Source organism: Mercenaria mercenaria, chromosome 8 (genome assembly GCF_021730395.1).
Source record: "Mercenaria mercenaria strain notata chromosome 8, MADL_Memer_1, whole genome shotgun sequence".
NCBI lineage: Eukaryota > Metazoa > Mollusca > Bivalvia > Venerida > Veneridae > Mercenaria > Mercenaria mercenaria.
Window position 1 is genome coordinate 39,276,173 of NC_069368.1, and position 20,991 is coordinate 39,297,163.

Sequence of the window (20,991 nt, forward strand, 5' to 3'; positions counted from 1 at the left end):
TAGCGGTTTATGAGGAGATGTCGTTTAAAGTAAATGTTTACGGACGACGGACAACGGACGACAGACGCCGGACGGTGAGTGATCAGAATAGCCTTTGGCTCTGGTGAGCTAAAAACAAATAAAATAAATAATGTGATTTTGTCAGTGAAACTGTTTTGAGTGTTTATTTCAGCCGTGATATAAAATGTATCTATGAACCTAAATGTTTAATACAAACAAACGTCTCACTGATCTACATATTCTACTTTCGATTTGAAATGTACTTTCGGTTTGAACCTGCACTGGAAAAACGGTTGTGCTTACAACTTACTTCCTACATAGCTTGCAGAAAGCAAAACTAGGTCCATTGTCTGCTTTTCTAAGCCAAGGAAATTCCAGTTCCCACGCGTTGTTATATTTTGACGAATAATTCTTCTTTTTTTCTGGCGTCTTCATGTTGTTTTTTTAAGTTTCGGTGAAGGCCAAGTGCGCGAATGGTTCTAATACTTTTTCGACATGACTGCAACGTCCACGAAAAGCATAAATTGTAACCAGTCAGTCAATATCGATGATTTACGTAATTGGCTCGTAGTCATATGGAAATTAATGCATCAATTAGATTGGTACAATCTCTCTCGGGAAGCTTCGGTTAAAGCAAAAACTGGCCAGAACCAGTTTCGGCAGGTCTGTTACATAATCAGTACATTGAAACACTTGACATGTGTTTTCTGTTTATTGTTGTCTCATCCTGCCTTAAAATAACGATGCCAGATGGCAAATTAGAGAAACAAGAGGGTCATGATGACCCTGAATCGCTCACCTGAGTAATATGAGCTACATGTTTCAAATGTCAAACTGATGATAAAATATTAAGAAAGTCAGTAGGTCACATTCATGGTCAATGAAATTCAGTTTTACGATTTGTGTGCAAAACTGTGTAAGTCATCAAGGCTGTATCTTAAAAAACAAGAAAGTAGGTCAGTAGGTCAAGGTCACAATCAAGTGACACCATATTACTTGGGGTCATCAGGTAATTATAATTAAATAGTCTTGGAAATAGAATCAGATGATTTTTTAAGTATTTTTCCTATATAACTCACATAATAACTAAGTGACCCCAGGGCGGGGCCTCTTTTAACCCGGTCCCCTGGGGCATAATTTGAACAATTTTGGTAGAGGACTACTAGACAATGCATCATACCAAGTGACCCCAGATGACCCAATATCGAACTCGTCCAAGATTTTATTGAGGGTAACATTCTGACCAAGTTTCATTAAGATTGGGCCAAAATTGTGACCTCTAGAGTGTTAACAAGCTTTTCCTTTGATTTGACCTGGTGACCTAGTTTTTGCACCCCAGATGACCCAATATCGAACTCGTCCAAGATTTATTTGAGGGTAACATTCTGACCAAGTTTCATTAAGATTGGGCCAAAATTGTGACCTCTAGAGTGTTAACAGTCAAATTGTGCCAACGCCGCAGGGGTGTAAAATTCCACTCGCCCGCTCGCATTGGCGAGTTAAAGTCTTGGTAGGACGAGTGGATCTCGCTGTATACTTGACCGATCGGGCGAGTGGTTTTTACGTCGTAGCTTTAATGAAATTCAGAAATTACATCTTGAAAAACGTCAACAAACTTTAAGATAGTTCAGTTGCTACTTCGATTGACTGGAATTTACCCGCGAATCGTAAAGATATCAAAACGTCATGCCGTCCATTCCGAGAGCACGTGCGACCTATTGTAATATCAAATTTACATCTCCGTTACTTTTGTTTATCGACACGTACACAAAAAAAACGCGCGTAGTGCATTCATTTTTTAACATTATCGCTTCAGTTTTTCAACATCGCTTGAGAAGTAATACAATTTGAATTCTACTAAGATTTTAATAAGATATCGACGGAAATGTAAGCGAATTTTCATATAATCATTTGTTAAATTTCAAACAGCGCGATCTTAATTACTGATTTCTTTCTAAGAGAAAATAAGTGATACATACTATGGGCATAAAGTTAGGACTTTTGACCAAAAAGAACAGAAAACAGAATTTAAAAATCTTAAATAATGAAAAAGCGGCAGTAATTTAAATACATTGAGTCAAACGATTTCTTTTGGTAAAAAGGTTTCTGTTAGTGCGGCGGAATACGTTACGTGACCTCGTGGACGTAAATAGAAATGTGGTTTTAAAATAAAACAAAATGATGTTGTTGCAGTTTTTAATAAGTTTTAAATGAATCTTTGTACATGTATTTTTTTTTTAAATATTATACGTAGGGGTTAAAAATAAAAAATTAAAAAGAAACAAAAATGAATAATCAAAAAGGAAACGTAGTGTACGAGCTATTTGTTATGTCTGGAATTTGCTTGTTGTCTTGTACATAATACTCCTTCCATAAAACGTGACAGTATTAAAAATGTCAATTATTAGGGCGAGTGACTGTCCACTAAGGGCGAGTAGATTTTACTAGCTACTAGTCCTGCAGGGCGAGTGGTGTGAAAAAGAATTTTACACCCCTGCGCCGCCGACGAACGACGGACACAGGGCGATCACAAAAGCTCACCTTGAGCACTTTGTGCACAGGTGAGCTAACAAGAGGGTCATGATGACCCTGGATCACTCACCTGAGTAATATGAGCTACATGTTTCAAGTGTCAAACTGATGATTTTTAGAAAAATTTTGGAAGATTTTCCCAGGGGTCACGCTGTCGATGGCCACTTGAGCCATTTGGGACAAAAAATTAAATGTGGCTCCGAAATTTTCTAATTGGTGAAAATGTCCCGAAGCTATGTTTGTCTGCAAAACTACAAATATTGCCAGTTTTACGAACCAAAAGGTGTGAAAAATCGATAATCTGTGTAGACACAACATCCGTTATTGAAAGGGAGGGAGCCAATTTGCAAATTTTTTATTTGATCAGGCAGTTAATTGGCGATAATTAGATTATTGAATAACAAACTGGATAATTATAATCAACATTTTGTGCACTTGATATGATTTTATTAGCAGTCGGCCGTTAGACAAATTTTCTATGATTGCCGAGGGTTAGTTTGGGCAAAAACAAATAAAAATGCTTTAGACAAGCAGAAATTGTAAGTATTGAATAGCTATGATGATAGAAAAGCAATAAAACATAGGTATTTTATCAAATATTTAATTCTAACTTACGTTTTCTGAATTTGTCGCTCGTTTTCGGCGACCATGATTTTCGGTATTTCTGTCATTTCTGACGAGATTTTTTAGTGCAATCTTAATAAAAAGTCAATAAAAAGTCTACATTTAAGAAAAATATGACAACTGTTGCAAAAGGAGCTCTTATTTTGAAGTATTTTTCGAGAATACAACATGCGAAGGCATCGAACCCCACCCACTTATAGGCAATGTGCAAAATAAAACTGTTTTTTTTTTAATTTTCTATTTTGACATCTTTATTTTCAATGTGATTTTCAGAATTTTTTTATTAAATGGCAGAATGATGTTTATAAAATTAATAATTTTAGAAATTAACACAAATTTATTTTCTAAATAGCTTTTTAAAGGGTTACTAAGAAATATGTAATAACTACATTAATTTCTTGAGTAGTATGAGTACTTTGGTACCTATAATGTAGTCCTACAAGAATGTCAATGCTATGCTTTCGCCGTTGTTGGCCTCATAATTTTATCTTCGGAAAAAGCAGTGGCTCAGAGAAAAAAATTCCCAGTGTGACCCCTGTTTTCCGATTTACAATGAAGTAACCCCTGGGGCGGGGCCAATTTTACCCTGAGGGTCATGATTTGAACAAAGTATGTAGAAGTCTACTAGGCAATGTTACATATCAAATATCTAAGATCTAGGCATTCTGGTTTATTTTTAGCAAATTTATGAAGATTTCCCTATGTACAATCAAGTAACCCCTGGGGCTGGGTCAATTTGACCCGGGGGGGGGGGGGGGGGGGGATTTGAACAAATTTTGTAGAGGTCCACTAGGCAATGCTACATGTCAAATATCTAAGCTCTAGGCCTTCTGGTTTATTTTTAGAAAATTTTGAAGATTTTTCTATGTACAATCAAGTATTACCCCATGGGGCGGGGTCAATTTGACCCCGGCAGGGATCAAATGTAACTTTTTTTCCCCACTAGTTAGTGCCATTTTTTTCCGCTAGCAAAATGATGGGTTCCACTGGCAATTATTTAAAAGCTGTTTAAGTGTTGAATTTATTAAGTTGTTTTGTTGTTGTTTGGTTTCATATAAAAGTTCACTGTCCGACATGCCGGGGACTTTCTGGTTTTGAAAGTACGATACAAACCAAAGTACTCAATGATTCTTTGGACTTTTGGCTAGACGTTGAAGTTTTAAGTTTTTCTAAGGTCACTGCCCCTAGTGTTGCTAGCATTTTCGGTCTCCGCAGGCCTTTTTGCACCAAGAAACGTGTTGTTTTCCTCTCCATTTCCGCAGAACTTTGCAAATTACAGACCAAAATGAAAACAAATATTGCATAGACGCTTACTTAGATATCCGATAATTACTTTTGTATAAAGCGACAAGCGTCTACAAGAAGTCACGTGATTATCGGTAAATTAACTGCCCCAAAGGAGTTTTTAAAGAGAAAAGGACAGCTTGAGCGAATTCCCAAATTTTGGAACGTGATCGCGAAAATATTCGAGTGCCATGATTTTCTACTCGTATTTTTTTTATTCTTACTAGACTTCTGTGACCGCTAAATTCGATCCCTGCCAGGGGGTCATGATTTGAACAAATTTTGTAGAAGTCTACTAGGCAATGCTACAGGTCTGTCAAATATCTAAGATCTAGGCCTTCTGGTTTATTTTTAGAAACTTTTTGAAGATTTTCCTATGTAAAATCAAGTGACCCCTGGGGCGGGGTCAATTTTGACCCCCAGGGGTCATGGTTTGAACAAATTTTGTAGAGGTCCACTAGGCAATGCTACATGTCAAATATCTAAGCTCTAGGCCTTCTGGTTTATTTTTAGAAAATGTTTGAAGATTTTCCTACGTAAAATCAAGTGACCCCTGGAGCGGGGTCCATTTTGACCCCGGGTTCATGATTTGAACAAATTTTGTAGAGGTCCACTAGGCCATGCTACATGTCAAATATCTAAGATCTAGGCCTTCTGGTTTATTTTTAGAAAATTTTGAAGATTTTTCTATGTACAATCAAGTTTACAACCCCATGGGGCGGGGTCATGATTTGAACAAATTTTGTAGAGGTCCACTAGGCAATGCTACATGTGAAATATCGAAGCTCTAGGCCTTCTGGTTTATTTTTTGAAGATTTTCCTATGTAAAATCAAGTGACCCCAAGGGGGGGGGGTCAATTTTGACCCCAGGCGTCATGATTTGAACAAATTTTGTAGAGGTCCACTAGGCAATGCTTCATGTCAAATATCTAAGCTCTAGGCTTTCTGGTTTATTTTTTTTTTAATTTTTTGAAGATTTTCCTATAGAAATCTATGTAAAATCAAGTTACCCCTGGGGCGGGGTCATGATTTGAACAACTTTAGTAGAGGTCCACTAGGCAATGCTACATGTCAAATATCTAAGCTCTAGGCCTTCTGGTTTTTGAGAAGAAAATTTTTTAAGATTTTCCTGTGTAAAATCAAGTGACCCCTGGGGCGGGGTCAATTTTGACCCCGGGGTCATGATTGGAACAGACTTGGTAGAGGTCCACTAGGCAATGCTTCACACCAAATATCTAAGCTCTAGGGCTTCTGGTTTTTGAGAAGAAGATTTTTTTAAGTTTTTCCTTTCGGTTGCCATGGCAACCAGAGTTCTGCATGAAATTCAATTCTTTGGACAATTTTTGTAGAGCTTCACCCAAGGAACATTCCTGTGAATTTTGGATGAAATTGGCCTAGCGGTTTATGAGGAGATGTCATTTAAAGTAAAAGTTTACGGACAACGGACGCCGGATGGTGAGTGATCAGAATAGCTCACCCTGAGCCTTTGGCTCTGGTGAGCTAAAAATGGGCCAATTGAACTGAGCCCCTCCTCTTGGTCTGGCCTGGATGTAGTTGGCCAATTATGTAAACACTGAAACATAACTGAACAAAAAAAATACGGCAGGCATGAAAAATCGCTATTTTAAGTGAAATAAGTAAGTTCACAACATTATTTTTTGCATGTCCTAACATATATTTGATGCCTCTTAAATTCTTCCGTTTACAATCCTAGCCTATCCTCATAGGATTGTCTAGGAATACGGAACTTCCGTAATCCTAGAATCAGAAGAGTAATCCTAGCCACTGACTTCATGATTAGTGGACCAATTTTTTCAGGTATGAAATAATATGAAAATAAGTTGGTTACTTTTTTGAAAATACTTCGCTTGTGATTGGATAAAAATGATGTTTGAACTATAAGATGAGTAAATACTCATAGGCCAAAAAAATTATCTGAAGCCCTGGATCGCGTCAAAATTTGTTGGACTACAGTATGTCTAGAATGAGAAAGTGGTAAAATCAACAAGAGCTGTCGGATGACAGCGCGCTCGACTATTCGAAGAATTGATTGAAGAATGGGGTCAAAATATTTCCATAGTTTTTCAGACTAAACAAAAAAATGGATAAACAAAAAATGTTCCTGTATTTGTGGATTTCGATTAGTCTTGCACTAACTGGCAATGTGTGACCATGATGGCAAATATGTTAAGTTATATGTCTGGCAAAACATGGACTTATATGAAAAATTTAACTAATTTCCAAGTCCAAAAAGGGCCATAATTCAGTCAAAATAGTTGACAGAGTTATGTACTCTTGCCTACAGATGGAAATCATGTTGATAAACTAGTGTTAAAAGTTTCAAAGCCACAGTTCAAATAGTTTTGACAAAACGCTGACTTGTTAAAAAAAACTGAACAAATTTCAAAGTCCAAAAAGGGCCATAATTCAGTCAAAATAGTTGTCAGAGTTATGTACTCTTGCCTACAGATGGAAATCATAATGATAAACAAGTGTTTAAAGTTTAAAAGCCAAAATGTCAAATAGTCTTGACAAAACATGGACATATATAAAACAAAACCAATTTCCAAGTTCAAAAAGGGCCATAATTCAGCCAAAAAAGACGAGAGAGTTACGTACTCTTGCCTATTGATAGAGACTATTATACTGAACAAGATATAAAAGTTTCAAAGCCATATGTCAAACACTTTACACAAAATATAAACTGGTACGAAAAACTTAACCAAGATTTCTAAGTCAAAAGGGGCCATAATTCAGTCAAAATGCTTGATGGAGTTATGTACTCTTGCCTACAACTGGACATTGTGATGGTAAACAAGTGTTGAAAGTTTCAAAGCTTTATCTCAAAAGACTTTGTCAAAATGTGGACTGGTACGAAAAACTTAACCAAGATTTCTAAGTCAAAAAGGGGCCATAATTCAACCAAAATGCTTGATGGAGTTATGTACTCTTGCCAACAACTGGACATGGTGATGGTAAACAAGTGTTGAAAGTTTCAAAGCTTTTTCTCAAAAGACTTTGTCAAAATATGAACTGGTACGAAAAACTTAACCAAGATTTCTAAGTCAAAAGGGGCCATAATTCAGTCAAAATGCTTGACAGAGTTATGTACTCTTGCCTATAACTGGACATGGTGATGGTAAACAAGTGTTGAAAGTTTCAAAGCTTTATCTCAAAAGACTTTGTCAAAATGTGGACTGGTACGAAAAACTTAACCAGGGTGTGACGCCGACGCCGACGCCGTGGTGAGTAGGATAGCTCTACTTATTCTTCGAATAGTCAAGCTAAAAATGTATGACAAGCTTTATGCAAAATAAACTATTCATCTACTAATTTGTTTTATTCTTGCGATTGCTCCCAACCAGTTCAATCAAATCTTAGAATTAATTAAATTAAGATATTAATTGGCAGTGGCTACAGAACCAGAATCGGTTCCCTAGACATCGAACTTATTCGTCCAGAACCGGTTCTCTAGCCAATATACCGTGCATAGGCTAGGGAACCGGAATTTTATTTCTATGCATAAAGCTGTCGGAATTCTTTTTTTCTTTTTTCGTTTGGTAAGTATCATGTTTATCATTATCTTAATTATTTTTACCATGTCCTTGCATTTATCTGCGTTTATTGTGTCTTCAAAATTGTACCCGCCGCATCTGTGTCCGCCATATTGGAATGATATAAACTAGTACGAATGCCCGGAATGCATGAAAATAAGGAAGAGTATCCAACTGGGAAAGCCACGTTCAAAAAACGCAGCCTCCCCAAAGACACACACGAACAACTCTCGCACACCACACACAAAAATGAACACTCAGGGTTTCTTCTAGCAAATTTGGGAACATAGCCTATACCCTCAAAATTGGGAATTTCAATGCGTAAATGTTCCAAATTGGGAAATATTTAGTTCCATAGGATATATTAAGGATGTGTTTAAGCACTTTCTCATACACTTGTTTCACATTGTACAACCTCTTTAACATACTTCCATTACAAAATTGTCCATAATTTGGTCAGTTTGTGCAATTTTGATGAAATTTTTTTCAGAATGTAGATTGGGAATTTATGCACTCATTTTGCGAAAAAAACATGCTTTTTGGCATTGGGAATATAGCCGAATAACGGCTATAAAAACGGCCGAAAAAAAACCCTGAACACAAAAGGACAAAACAAACAAATACAGGAACACAGTGGGGCACCGCCTTGGAACAGTGGCAAAACCACCACGGGGGAGTTTAAACCAGTTTATGGTGCACCTAACCTCACTCTTACCCCCACTGCTTTGCCGGTTTTAAATGTTATTTGCTTTAAACATGTACGATGTTTAAATTATTTAAATGTAAAATTGTACAATTGTTTTGTATATGGGCATCATTAGATGTTTACGGATGTACAAAATAATTTAATTGCCATTAAATCTTCCAGCAGATTATTTGATCACTTTAACACCCCCCCCCCCCCCCCCCCCGGCATTTCACGTACATATTCAGTTTTTTATTGGACTTAAGTTTGCAAATAATTAGAAAAAGAAAAGAACATGTGATCAATACTAATCAACAGTCTCAAATACAGAAATTACTTAATTTGTTTTGTTTATTTCAATTGTATTGTGCCTTTAAGTTGAAGTTCAAGTTTATTTCAGCTTTCCCCGATTTCCGCATTAACGAACTATAGTTTATATCATTCCAATATGGCGGACTGTATGCGGCAAGTATACACTTCTGGAGACAGACTACTGTAAACGTAGACAAATGCAAGAGCATGCTTTGCTGATATAGTAAAATTAATTAAGATAATAACATGCACAATACTTACCAAAAGAAACAAAGCGAATTTCGGCAGCTTTATATATAGAAACAAAATTTCGGTTCCTATGCACGGTACTTTTGCTAGTGAACGGGATTCGGACGAATAAGTTCGCTGTCTAGGGAACCGATTCCGGTTCTCTAGCCACTCAGGGGTCACGCTGTCGATCGCCACTTGAGCCATTTGCGACAAAAAATTAAATGTGGCTCCGAAATTTTCTAATTGGTGAAAATGTCCCGAAGCTATGTTTGTCTGCAAAACTACAAATATTGCCAATTTTACTAACCAAAAGGTGTGAAAAATCGATATTATATAATCTGTATAGACACAACATCTGTTACTGAAAGGGAGGGAGCCAATTTGCAATTTTTTTTATTTGATCAGGCATTAATTGGCGATAATTAGATTACTGAATAACAAATAATCATTTTGTGCACTTGATAAGATTTTATGAGCAGTCGGCCGTTAGACAAATTGCCGAGGGTTAGTTTGGGCAAAAACAAATAATAATGTTTAGACAAGCAGAAACTGTAAGTATTGAATAGCTATGATGATAAAAAAGCAATAAAACATAGGTATTTTATCAAATATTTAATTCTAACTTACATTTTCCGAATTTGTCACTGTTTTCGCGACTGTGATTTTCGGATATTTCTGTCATTTCTGACGAGATTTTTTTAGTGCAATCTTAACAAGAGGACCATGATGGTCCTGAATCGCTCACCTATCCCAACATGACCCAGTGTTGAACTGAGTATGACGTCATTATTTCTATTATTTGACATAGTGACCTAGTTTTTGAGCACATGTGACCTACATATCATCAAGATAAAAAATTCTGACCAATTTTCATGAAGATCCATTGAAAAATATGGCCTCGAGAGAGGTCACAAGGTTTTTCTATTATTTGACCTAATGGCCTAGTTTTTGAAGGCACGTGACCCACTTTTAAACCTGACCTAGATATCATCAAGGTGAACATTCTCACTAATTTTCATGAAGATCTCGTGAAAAATATGGCCTCTAGAGAGGTCACAAGGTTTTTCTATTTTTTGACCTACTGACCTAGTTTTTGACTGCACATGACCCAGTTACAAACCTGACCTAGATATCATCAAGCTGAACATTCTCACCAATTTTCATGAAGATCCGTTGAGAAATATGGCCTCTAGAGAGGTCACAAGGTTTTTTCTATTTTTAGACCTACTGACCTAGTTTTTAACCCCACGTGACCCAGTTTCGAACTTGACTTAGATATCATCAAGGTGAACATTCTGACCAATAATCATGAAGATCTCATGAAAAATATGGCCTCTAGAGAGGTCACAAGGTTTTTCTATTTTTAGATCTACTGACCTAGTTTTTAACCCCACGTGACCCAGTTTCAAACTTGACCTAGATATCTTCAAGGTAAACACTCTGACCAATTTTCATGAAGATCCATTGAAAAATATCACCTCTAGAGGGGTCACAAGGTTTTCCTATTTTAGACCTACTGACCTAGTTTTTGACCGCACGTGACCCAGTTTCGAACTTGACCTAGAATCATCAAGGTGAACATTCTGACCAATTTTCATGAAGATCCATGAGAAAATATGGCCTCTAGAGAGGTCACAAGGTTTTTCTAATTTTAGATCTACTGACCTAGTTTTTGACCCACATGACCCAGTTTCGAACTTGACCTAGATATCATCAAGGTGAACATTCTGACCAATATTCATGAAGATCTCATGAAAAATATGGCCTCTAGAGAGGTCACAAGGTTTTTCTATTTTTAGATCTACTGACCTAGTTTTTAACCCCATGTGACCCAGTTTCGAACTTGACCTAGATATCATCAAGGTGAACATTCTGACCAATTTTCATGAAGATCCATTGAGAAATATGGCCTCTAGAGAGGTCACAAGGTTTTTCTATTTTTAGACCTAATGACCTAGTTTTTGACCGCACGTGACCCAGTTTCGAACTTGACCTAGATATCATCAAGGTAAACATTCTGACCAATATTCATGAAGATCTCATGAAAAATATGGCCTCTAGAGAGGTCACAAGGTTTTTCTATTTTTAGACCTACTGACCTAGTTTTTGAACCCACGTGACCCAGTTTCGAACTTGACCTAGATATCATCAAGGTGAACATTCTGACCAATTTTCATGAAGATCTTGTGAAATATATGGCCTCTAGAGAGGTCACAAGGTTTTTCTATTTTTAGACCTACTGACCTAGTTTTGATGGCACGTGACCCAGTTTCGAACTTGACCTAGATATCATCAAGATGAACATTCTGACCAACTTTCATAAAGATCCATGAAAAATGTGACCTCTAGAGTGGTCACAAGCAAAAGTTTACGGACACAACGGACGGACGACGGACGACGGACACCGCGCGATCACAAAAGCTCACCTTGTCACTTTGTGACAGGTGAGCTAATAAAAAGCCAATAAAAAGTCTACATTTAAGAAAAATATGACAACTGTTGCAAACGGAGCTCTTATTTTGAAGTATTTTTCGAGAATAAAACATGCGAAGGCATCAAACGCAACCCACTTACTGCAGTATAGGCAATGTGCAAAATAAGACACTGTTTTTTTAGACATATTTTTTTCTTTTTTGACATCTTTATTTTAAATGTGATTTTCAGATTTTTTTTTACTAAATGGCAGATGTTTATAAAAATGATAACTTTAGAAATTAACACAAATTGATTTTCTAAATAGCTTTTTAAAGGGTTACTAAGAAATATGTAATAACTACATTAATTTCTTGAGTATTATGAGTACTTTGGTACATATAATGTAGTCCTACAAGAACGTCAATGCTATGCACTTCGCCGTTGTTGGCCCCATAATTTTATCTTCAGAAAAAGCAGTGGCTCAGAGAAAATAATTCCCAGTGTGACCCCTGCCACTGCCTATTATGCCTGTTTCTTGTCGATTCGAGCTTTCTCATCGATTCGACCCCTTGTGTTTTAGTAAAATTCATGCTCATGTAGCAAATTCTTCCACCAGAAACTTGTGTCATTTACATTTTAAAATGCCTGGGAAAATATTAGTCATGAAACCACTGAAAAATTGAGTAAATACCTGTTTTAATATTTTGCATCAAAAATTGCTTATTTCAAAAGGAAATTACGTAATGGGTAATATTGTGAGCCCAAATTTCAAATTAAAAGCATCCCAAGCATATTTCGACTGTTGTAACGAGTGAACAAGAAGTCAATCTTGATAGAAATTTGCTTTATGGAAATAGAATATGCAAACATTAACACTTAATGACCTTCCAAACAAAGGGCTCGAATCGATGAGAAAGTTTTAAAATGATGTGGAGTTTGACCTCCTTCAGTCTTGTGCAAAAAAGTACATAATTTATAAAAGATGATAAAATTTTAATTCTTATTGCCCATTGTTAAATGCAAAATAATAAATTAATATTTTTGTAACAAAAAACAAAAAAAAATATTTAATTGGACAGGTTTACAAAAATATGCACAACCGTAAAAGATTTAAGAGGCTCGAATCAAGGAGAAAGCAGCATAAATTATTTGTCCGATGACTTTACCCATCCGGTGCCTGCTCTAAACCAGCAACGGTAATTGTACCCAAATCCTTACCACTGTTTTAATTCACTGAACAGTGCAGTTAAATTGATACCATATAAATTGTTTTTCTTTGTAAATCTGATTTATTCTACAAATCTTATATAAATATATCGAGAATTCAAGTAATTGTAGGAGGCAGTAAACAGTTTTCTGAGCTCCTCAGCCTAGAGTCGCCTACCTAACTTTCAAAACCTCACACAAAAGTCTGTAACCACACACCTGAAATAAAGATATTGCAACATTAACATCGCTGTATGTCTATCGTTACAAACCATCTACAATACATCTCTAATATCTAGTTTTCTGTTTACAAGACCTGAATTTTGTGCTCTCCCGGTCGCGGAAACTGATGACGAAAAAAGCTAAATTTGCCAATTTTTAAATCGCTGCAGAAAATTTCCTGAAAATGATAGCCCCAACTGCTACACTGTTCCATACTCCAGTAACACTGTAAAATCTGAAAATAAGCTCAAATGTATGTGCCATCCGTACCGTTTCTTCACTGTTCCAGTTTTCCTGAGGTCCCTGCTAAAATGACAACCCCACTTTAAGCTAGCTCAGAGGAAGCATGTATACGCTCCTGCAAGTCATTACCTCATACTATCAAGATCAAGGCTACTCAACTGATTTTTTTTAAATAAGTGAAACTCAATTCTAGCCGCTGAAACTTCAATTCTAGCAATTATTATTATTTAGAAGTTCAGATATGCACTTCATTCCGTAAATTGCCTCTTATTTGTAAATTTCACCGGCCAATTCGACACTAACGGCTCAAAACTGTTTACTGCCTCCGTATCTGCTTAAATTATTTCTAATGATGTAAGCGAAGGTTGTTTCGTTTCTAATCCCCGTACCGTACTTCCATGTTCGGGAACACTCGGTTTTGGGGTAGGCCTAAAGTGCGAAAATAAGGTTATTTTCGCGAAAATAAGATTTTTTTACGAAAATAAGCCATATATTTTTTATTATATATCTAATTACAATTTATTTTATATCATTATATAGAGACGATCATTTGACACTTATAAAACAAAACTAAACGATTTTAGTCCAACAATTAGGAAATTATTACCGATTTTAATTAACATGCGTCAAAATCGCTTGCGAAAATAACTTTTTATGTGCGAAAATAAGCTATATTTTATTTATTTATTAACTAAATGAACTTTAGTTTATATCATCATAAAGATACGATCATTAGACACTAATACAGCAAAATTAAGTGATTTTAGTCCAATAATTAGGAAATAGTTAGCGATTTTAATTAACATGCGTCAAAATCGCTTGCGAAAATAACTTTTTACATGCGAAAATAAGCTATATTTTATTTATTTTTTATCTAATTCAACTTGAATTTATATCATTATATAGATACGATCATAAGACACTTATGAAGCGAAAATTAATGATTTTAGTCCAACAATTTTATGAAATAATTAGCGAAATTTATTAACATACCTCAAATCGTAACGAAAATAACTTTTATATGCGAAAATAAGTTACTGAAATTTGGTAGACTAATGATAAGATAGAGATCGATTGTATGAAGAAAGAAATATTTTCATAATAGTCGTACTTTTCTTTGAAGTATATACACCAAAGCGTTACCCGATGCCAGCACAATCGCTTAATTGATTGTTAATTGCAATGCGCATTGCTGATAATATACACGTGCTTTATATAAACAAACAATTAATCAAGGTGTGATAATCCAATAAAAAGTGATATGTTGTTTGTAGTAGCAATTAAGGGGAACAATGGAGAGAAATATTATTATATACCATATTATTTCAAAGAGACATAAATCGTTATTTTGTATGATATAAACTAGTTTTCTATGTATTTTACGGAAATTTCACCAAAAAAAGTAATTCTTATTCCCGTTTATTAAAATGCGAAACCTGCATCTCTCTGCATATATAAATAACGTTTTCCTGTTTATGATTGTAAATATTAACATCATAAACTACTTTGAATAACATTACAAATATTTATATTGGGATGAAACCCATTGAAATGAGATGCATGTATCATTCATAAAAAAAAATAATAATAAAAAGAGATTTAAAATATGTAACTTTATTAAAGTTATTTTATAATATAGTAGTTGAAATCCCTGTAATCTAATACATAATTCCCGTTATTTTCGTTAATAATTCCCGTTATTCTCACTAAAAGATAAAAATGATTGATTTTTCACATAGAGGCATTAACTGTTATAGTGTTTAAGAAAGTAAAAGAAGATATTTAAAAAAAAAAAGTTTAAACGATATGGCTTATTTTCGCAATTATTACTGCTATTATCGTAATTGAAATCAGCGCGGCTGACACATAAATGCTTACTATTTCGTTATTATAAGATTCAAATTAATCATTTTTCGTATGTGGGCATGTATTGTTATAGTCTTTAAGAAAGTTAAAGAAAAATATCTAAAAAATAAACTGATATAAAAGAAATAGCTTATTTTCGCATTTATTTCGGTTACTTTCGTAAGTAAAATCAGCGCTGTTGGCATATAAATGATGATTATTTCTTTATTATTGGATAAAAATCACTCATTTTTCATATGGAGGAATGTGCTAATATAGTCTTTAAGAAACTAAAAAAAGAATTTAGAAAAAAGAACTGATATAAAATATATGCCTTATTTTCGCATTTATTACGGTTATTTTCGTAAGTAAAATCAGCGCGGTTTGCATATACTGAAAATGATGATTATTCCTTTATTATTATAAAAAAAATCGCTCATTTTTCGTATGGAAGCATATACTAATATAGTCTTTAAGAAACCAAAGAAAGAATTTTAAAAAAATAAAGAAATAAAAAATATATGGCTTATTTTCGTAAAAAATCTTATTTTCGCGAAAATAACCTTATATTCGTACTTTAGGCCTAACGTTTTGTACGGAGAATGGCGGAAATGTACGGAAGTTGAAGTCTATTTTTAGAAATTTATATTTCGCGGTTGTTATTATTAAATATTCTTACTCTATTTAAGATATTCAAACGGCAAATTTCTTGATTTTTCTTGTTACTTTTCTGCAGTGTTTTTTTTTTTCTTTTCTGTTTTTATATTAATTTAATGCTCTTAGGTGTAGGTATTAGACCATCATCATCTCACACAGACACGAAATTTAAACTACTTAATTCCACAGTCCAAAACATCGTACCATGCAAATTCCCTTTTCCACAGGACTATCAGACTATGGAACAGTTTACCAACATATATCCAGTCCAGCCCCAGTTTGCAGACATTTGTCAGCGGACTGGACTCGCAGTCTCTCTAAATACTACAATCCGCTGATTTTAACTGTATACTTTGGGTCTTTTATCTTTTTAACTTTGCACATAACATTTTTACTAAAACACTGTTTCCTGACAGCGCCTGCCAGTCGTAATCGCTAGACGATTGTTCGGCAGTAGATAGTTGAAGTAGAACTTTTAACATATATATAAAATTTATGGTATTAAACTTACGATAGCAAAGTTATATCAAGATCTAGATCTAGATCTATAGATCTGTAAGTAATATGAAAATGGCGTAAATAGTTATTAAAGTAATTATATTTGAATGTGATGAATGAGTAAAAACACAAAGATTTTTACTTGGGATTATTGTTTTCACTGGGAGTCTCACGGCGATCCTCAAAAAAAAAATATTCTAACATTTCTCGTTAATTTGAAATTAATAAGAAACATTTTGAAAATAATCAGGAACTGTCAATCATGTTATATGATATCCAAATCACTGCTAAACTTAGGCTCTTTTGTCACATGCATATTGTCGATTTTTAAGGAGGTGAGGGCACGAGAGTATAGGCTGTACATTTGACATGTAACTTAACTGTGTTCAACATGTCCCAAGTATGGATTTTCTGATACTTGCTGGAGAATGTGTCCACATAACGAGTAGAAGTGTGGGTTTTTATTGTTGACACTTAAAACATAGCATTTCTTAGCATTAAATTTCATTCCCCAGGTGTTAGACCATTTTTCCAGCTCTAATAGATCTTTCTGTAGGATGTTGTAATCTTCCTGGTTTCTAATTTTCTGGTATAATAAGCAGTCATATGCAAATAGGCGTACCTGTGATTAAACGGATATCGGCAGGTCGTTTATGTGACACAAGAAGAGCAGATGTCCAAGGACCGTGCCCTGCGGAACTCCAGAGTCGACTGTACATTTCTGGGAGGTTTCACCTTCTACAACAACTTGCATATGTCTTTCCATTAAAGATGACTTTAACCATGATTGTATATGTCCAGTTATACCATACCTGTTTAGTTTAGATAACAATTCTTTGTGTGGTACTGTATCAAAGGCTTTTGAGAAATCTAGAATGATTACGTCTGTTTGGTGGCCTTCATCATTAAAAGTTAATAAATCATTAAGAGTTACTAATAGCTGTGTTTCACAAGAAAAACCACTACGAAATCCATGGTTCAAAGTTCTAGATGGTTTAGAAGATGCTTGCAGATAATGTGTTCTAGTGTCTTGCATAGCACGGAGGTTAGTGAGACAGGTCGGTAATCTTCCGCAAGGTGCACATCACCTTTTTGAAAACAGGAGACACATTTACGTTCAACCAGTCATCCGGCAACATGCCTGTATCTACCGACTGTTGAAAAATACAACTTATTCCGACTGATAACTGTTTAGCGCAACTTTTCAACATGACGTTTGGTATACAATCAGGACCAACAGCCTTGGCCGTATTTAACACGTTTAACAATTTTTCAACAGTAGTATATATTATAAGGGTTTTGGCGTTTTGACCTCACTTGACCCCTTGTCCCTTTTTTATAAGTGCACCTTAACCTTACCCTAAACTTATAATGATAACTCGGTACACCTGTACCCTCAAAATTTTTGGTTAAACCAAATGAAAACCTTAGGTTTAACCAAATGAAGAAAAAATATATTTTTATTCAAAAATAGTTTCCACTTAAAAACTTTAAACACTACACTAAGAGACAAAATGTAGAATAAGTTTGGCCAAATATAGCATACAGGAAGTAAAATATAGTGTGGTTAAATTTAGGTCGCGTTTACTTTATGTTTAAGCCACCTTTCTGTTTTAACAGTACTTCCTTGTTTTGTAATCCTTCTGCATAGATAAAACAACTGTTAAAGTCATTAGAATGACACAAAATGTACAAAGTAACAATAAATACATTAATAATTATCCATGAAAGAAGAAAATTTCAAACTAAAAATAACACAGACCGGGAAAACCAAATGCTAAATATAACAAATATAACAAGGTTAGGTTATTTACAAATCTATCTCCCTTTAATAATTGAAATTAAAAAACAAGTAATATCTCCCTTTGATAACTGAAATTCATACAAATTATTTTAATTAATATTGGAAGAATAAAATTACTTTAGGAGTTGTTATTATTTAAAAACAAAAAGTAATTGAATAAATTATAACACATGAAAAATAAAATTATGATACTTTCAAAACCGTAACATTAATATAATAAAGAATATACACTATATAAAAACGGTTTCAACTTTTATATCACTGAGTCGAGTTGTGTTACGCTTTGTTCCGGAAGTTAATCCGACGTTTCCTTGTCTGTTTAAAGGTAGCTTGCAGTATGGTTTGTGTACTGGGTCGTCTTGTCTGTTAACGGTTACAGCCTGCTGTTATGACATTGACTGGTTGTGCACATAAAGAAATCTTCCGTCAATGTCGTGATAGCACTGAATTGCCTTACTTCGTTCTTGTCTCTAGATTCGAAGGTTTCGGGAGGCAACGAACAATGGGGTTAAAGGTAATTCTGGCTGCAAAACCGGGCAGGTTTGATGATTTAGGAAAAACCAGCTGTATGGTGAGCCTACAGATGAGGTCTCTTAGGAAAGACTAATGGTTCACCCCGGCGTCGGGTGTGCACGTAATAAATTCTACCTGGCGTCGGGGTTAAAATTAGTGTACACAACACGGCTTTTGCACTTTTTTAATAAATATTGTTCAACCATGCATAGGATTATGCCATAATCATACGGTCGAATGGTTTCAGTTGTTTATACAACATTTACCAACATAGTTCTTTAATGTTATACGACATAAACCGCGTTAAGGTATTAGAGTATTTAAGTATGATCATTATTCTGTGTTAATCACAATTTTAGGAGGGTGTAGGTTCGAGTCCTACCGGAACCCATTTTTTTTAGTAAAAATGCTCTTTTAATAATTTTAAATACATATAATATAAATGAATCAAAAACAAATATATTGTTTGAAAGAAAGAAGATTTACTGATAATATAAATCCTCATTATGTTACAACAAAAAACGGGAGAAAAATGATAATGGCTACCTGTTCATCTTGTGGAAAAATGAAATCAAAGTTTGTTAAAAGTACAGGAGGTAATTTAGATATTCATAAAGCAATGTTACCTTTATTACCTAAAAAGGGTTTAACAATTACAGGATATAACTATTGTAGGCCCGGAAATCCCCTAGATAATGGACCCCCTGTTAACGAACTGGACGCAGTATGTATGACTCATGACCTTTGCTATGGCAACGATATTGATAAAGCCAAATGCGACAAACAGATGCTTTCAAACTTAAATAACACTAAATCAAAACCATTTGGAGAAAAGACTGCAAAACATTTAGTTGTAAAACCTGCAATTAAAACGAAATACACACTTGGGTTGGGAAATAAGTCCCCGGGAGCCGGAAGCTCACTAAGACAAAAACGAAATCAAAAAACGGGAAAAGGGGGTAGAGCATACCCCCGAAATCACATGGAGCGATGAATTAGCAGAAGAATTACATAAACCAATTAAAAGAAAATTTAGGATACGAAGAGTGATTGTCCATGACATTGATGATACTTGGTCAGCTGATTTAGTTGACATGCAAGCTTTTTCAAAATACAATAAAGGAGTAAAGTACTTGTTAACCGTTATTGATATATTTAGTAAATATGCTTGGGTTATTCCATTAAAGAATAAAACCGGAGAATCTGTTACTGAAGCATTTGAAAAAATAATTTCAGAAGGTAGAACACCAACAAATTTATGGGTAGATGAAGGAAAAGAATTTTATAATAAAAAGTTCGAATCATTTTCTAATAAAAATAAGATGAACATGTACCATATATTTAATTAAGGAAAGGCTGTAATTATTGAAGGATTTAATAGAAGTTTAAAAAGAATAATGTGGAAATATTGTACAGCAAATAATACTTATACTTATTTAGATAATTTGCAGGAAATGGTTGATAAATATAACAAAACAAAACACTCTAGTATAAAAATGACACCAACCGAAGCTAGTAAAAACTTAAATAAAGGTACTGTTTACTTTAATTTATATGGTAATTTAAAGATACCAAAGAGGAAAGCAAAATTTAAAAATGGTGATCGAGTTCGCTTAAGCAAACTTAAAAGACATTTTGAAAAAGGATATACACCAAACTGGACAGAGGAAATATTTATAATTTATGGAATTAATAACACAAATCACAGAACAGACACCATTAAAGATTTAAATGATGAAATAATTCAAGGTTCATTTTATGAACAAGAACTTTTACCTACTACACAAGAGGTTTTTAGAATAGAAAAAGTTATCAGACGAGACTATAAGAAAAAAACAAGCTTTAGTAAAATGGAAAGGTTATAATGAAAAATTTAATAGTTGGATTCCCGAATCTTTGATTCGTTAAAAACCTATGGTTTGATACATTTAGTGAATTGGAAAAAAATTTAATTTAAAAAATATATTATATAAATGAGTAATAAAAATCTAATTTCTAATAATGGAATAGAAACAATAGATCAATTAATTATTCACTTAACTAAACTAGCTGCTGCTTACAGAAAAAGTTATAAATTTTGTGGTAGAGTAAGTACTGGGTTATATATTACAGCAGGTATCTTTGGTTGCTCAGCTGCATTAGTACTTGTTCCAGCTATTCCTGTATTTGTAGCAGTTGCTGGCGCTGTTCCATCAATAATTACCATATTTACTAATAGACTAAAACTTGACGACAAGAAATTTATTTTAAAAGCACATCATCACAAAATAAAACAACTTATAACAAAAACACGAATTGCAGCTTTAGCTGTTCATGGCCCTAATGATCCTGGAAAAGTAAATAAAGAAGAAGAGAAAAAAAGTTAT

General features: G+C 34.4%; 1 protein-coding gene across 6 annotated transcripts in view; it reads right to left on the reverse strand.

Annotated features, from left to right (window-relative positions):
- The window catches only part of LOC123566558 (integrator complex subunit 14-like), a 191,237-nt gene extending 177,589 nt beyond the window's left edge, over window positions 1-13,648 (reverse strand). Inside the window, exons 1-2 of one of the 6 annotated variants that reach the window (XM_045360781.2) lie at window positions 13,336-13,648; window positions 13,022-13,062 (exon numbers count right to left, since the gene is read on the reverse strand). Coding sequence is in view for 3 of the 6 variants with exons in the window: in XM_045360779.2 (XP_045216714.1) it covers window positions 8,039-8,051 (13 nt within the window). In the remaining 3 variants the exon portion in view is untranslated. The other 5 variants (XM_045360780.2, XM_045360782.2, XM_053549747.1 and 2 more) reach the window with 5 other exon arrangements.
- Between the last annotated feature and the right edge of the window lie 7,343 nt (window positions 13,649-20,991).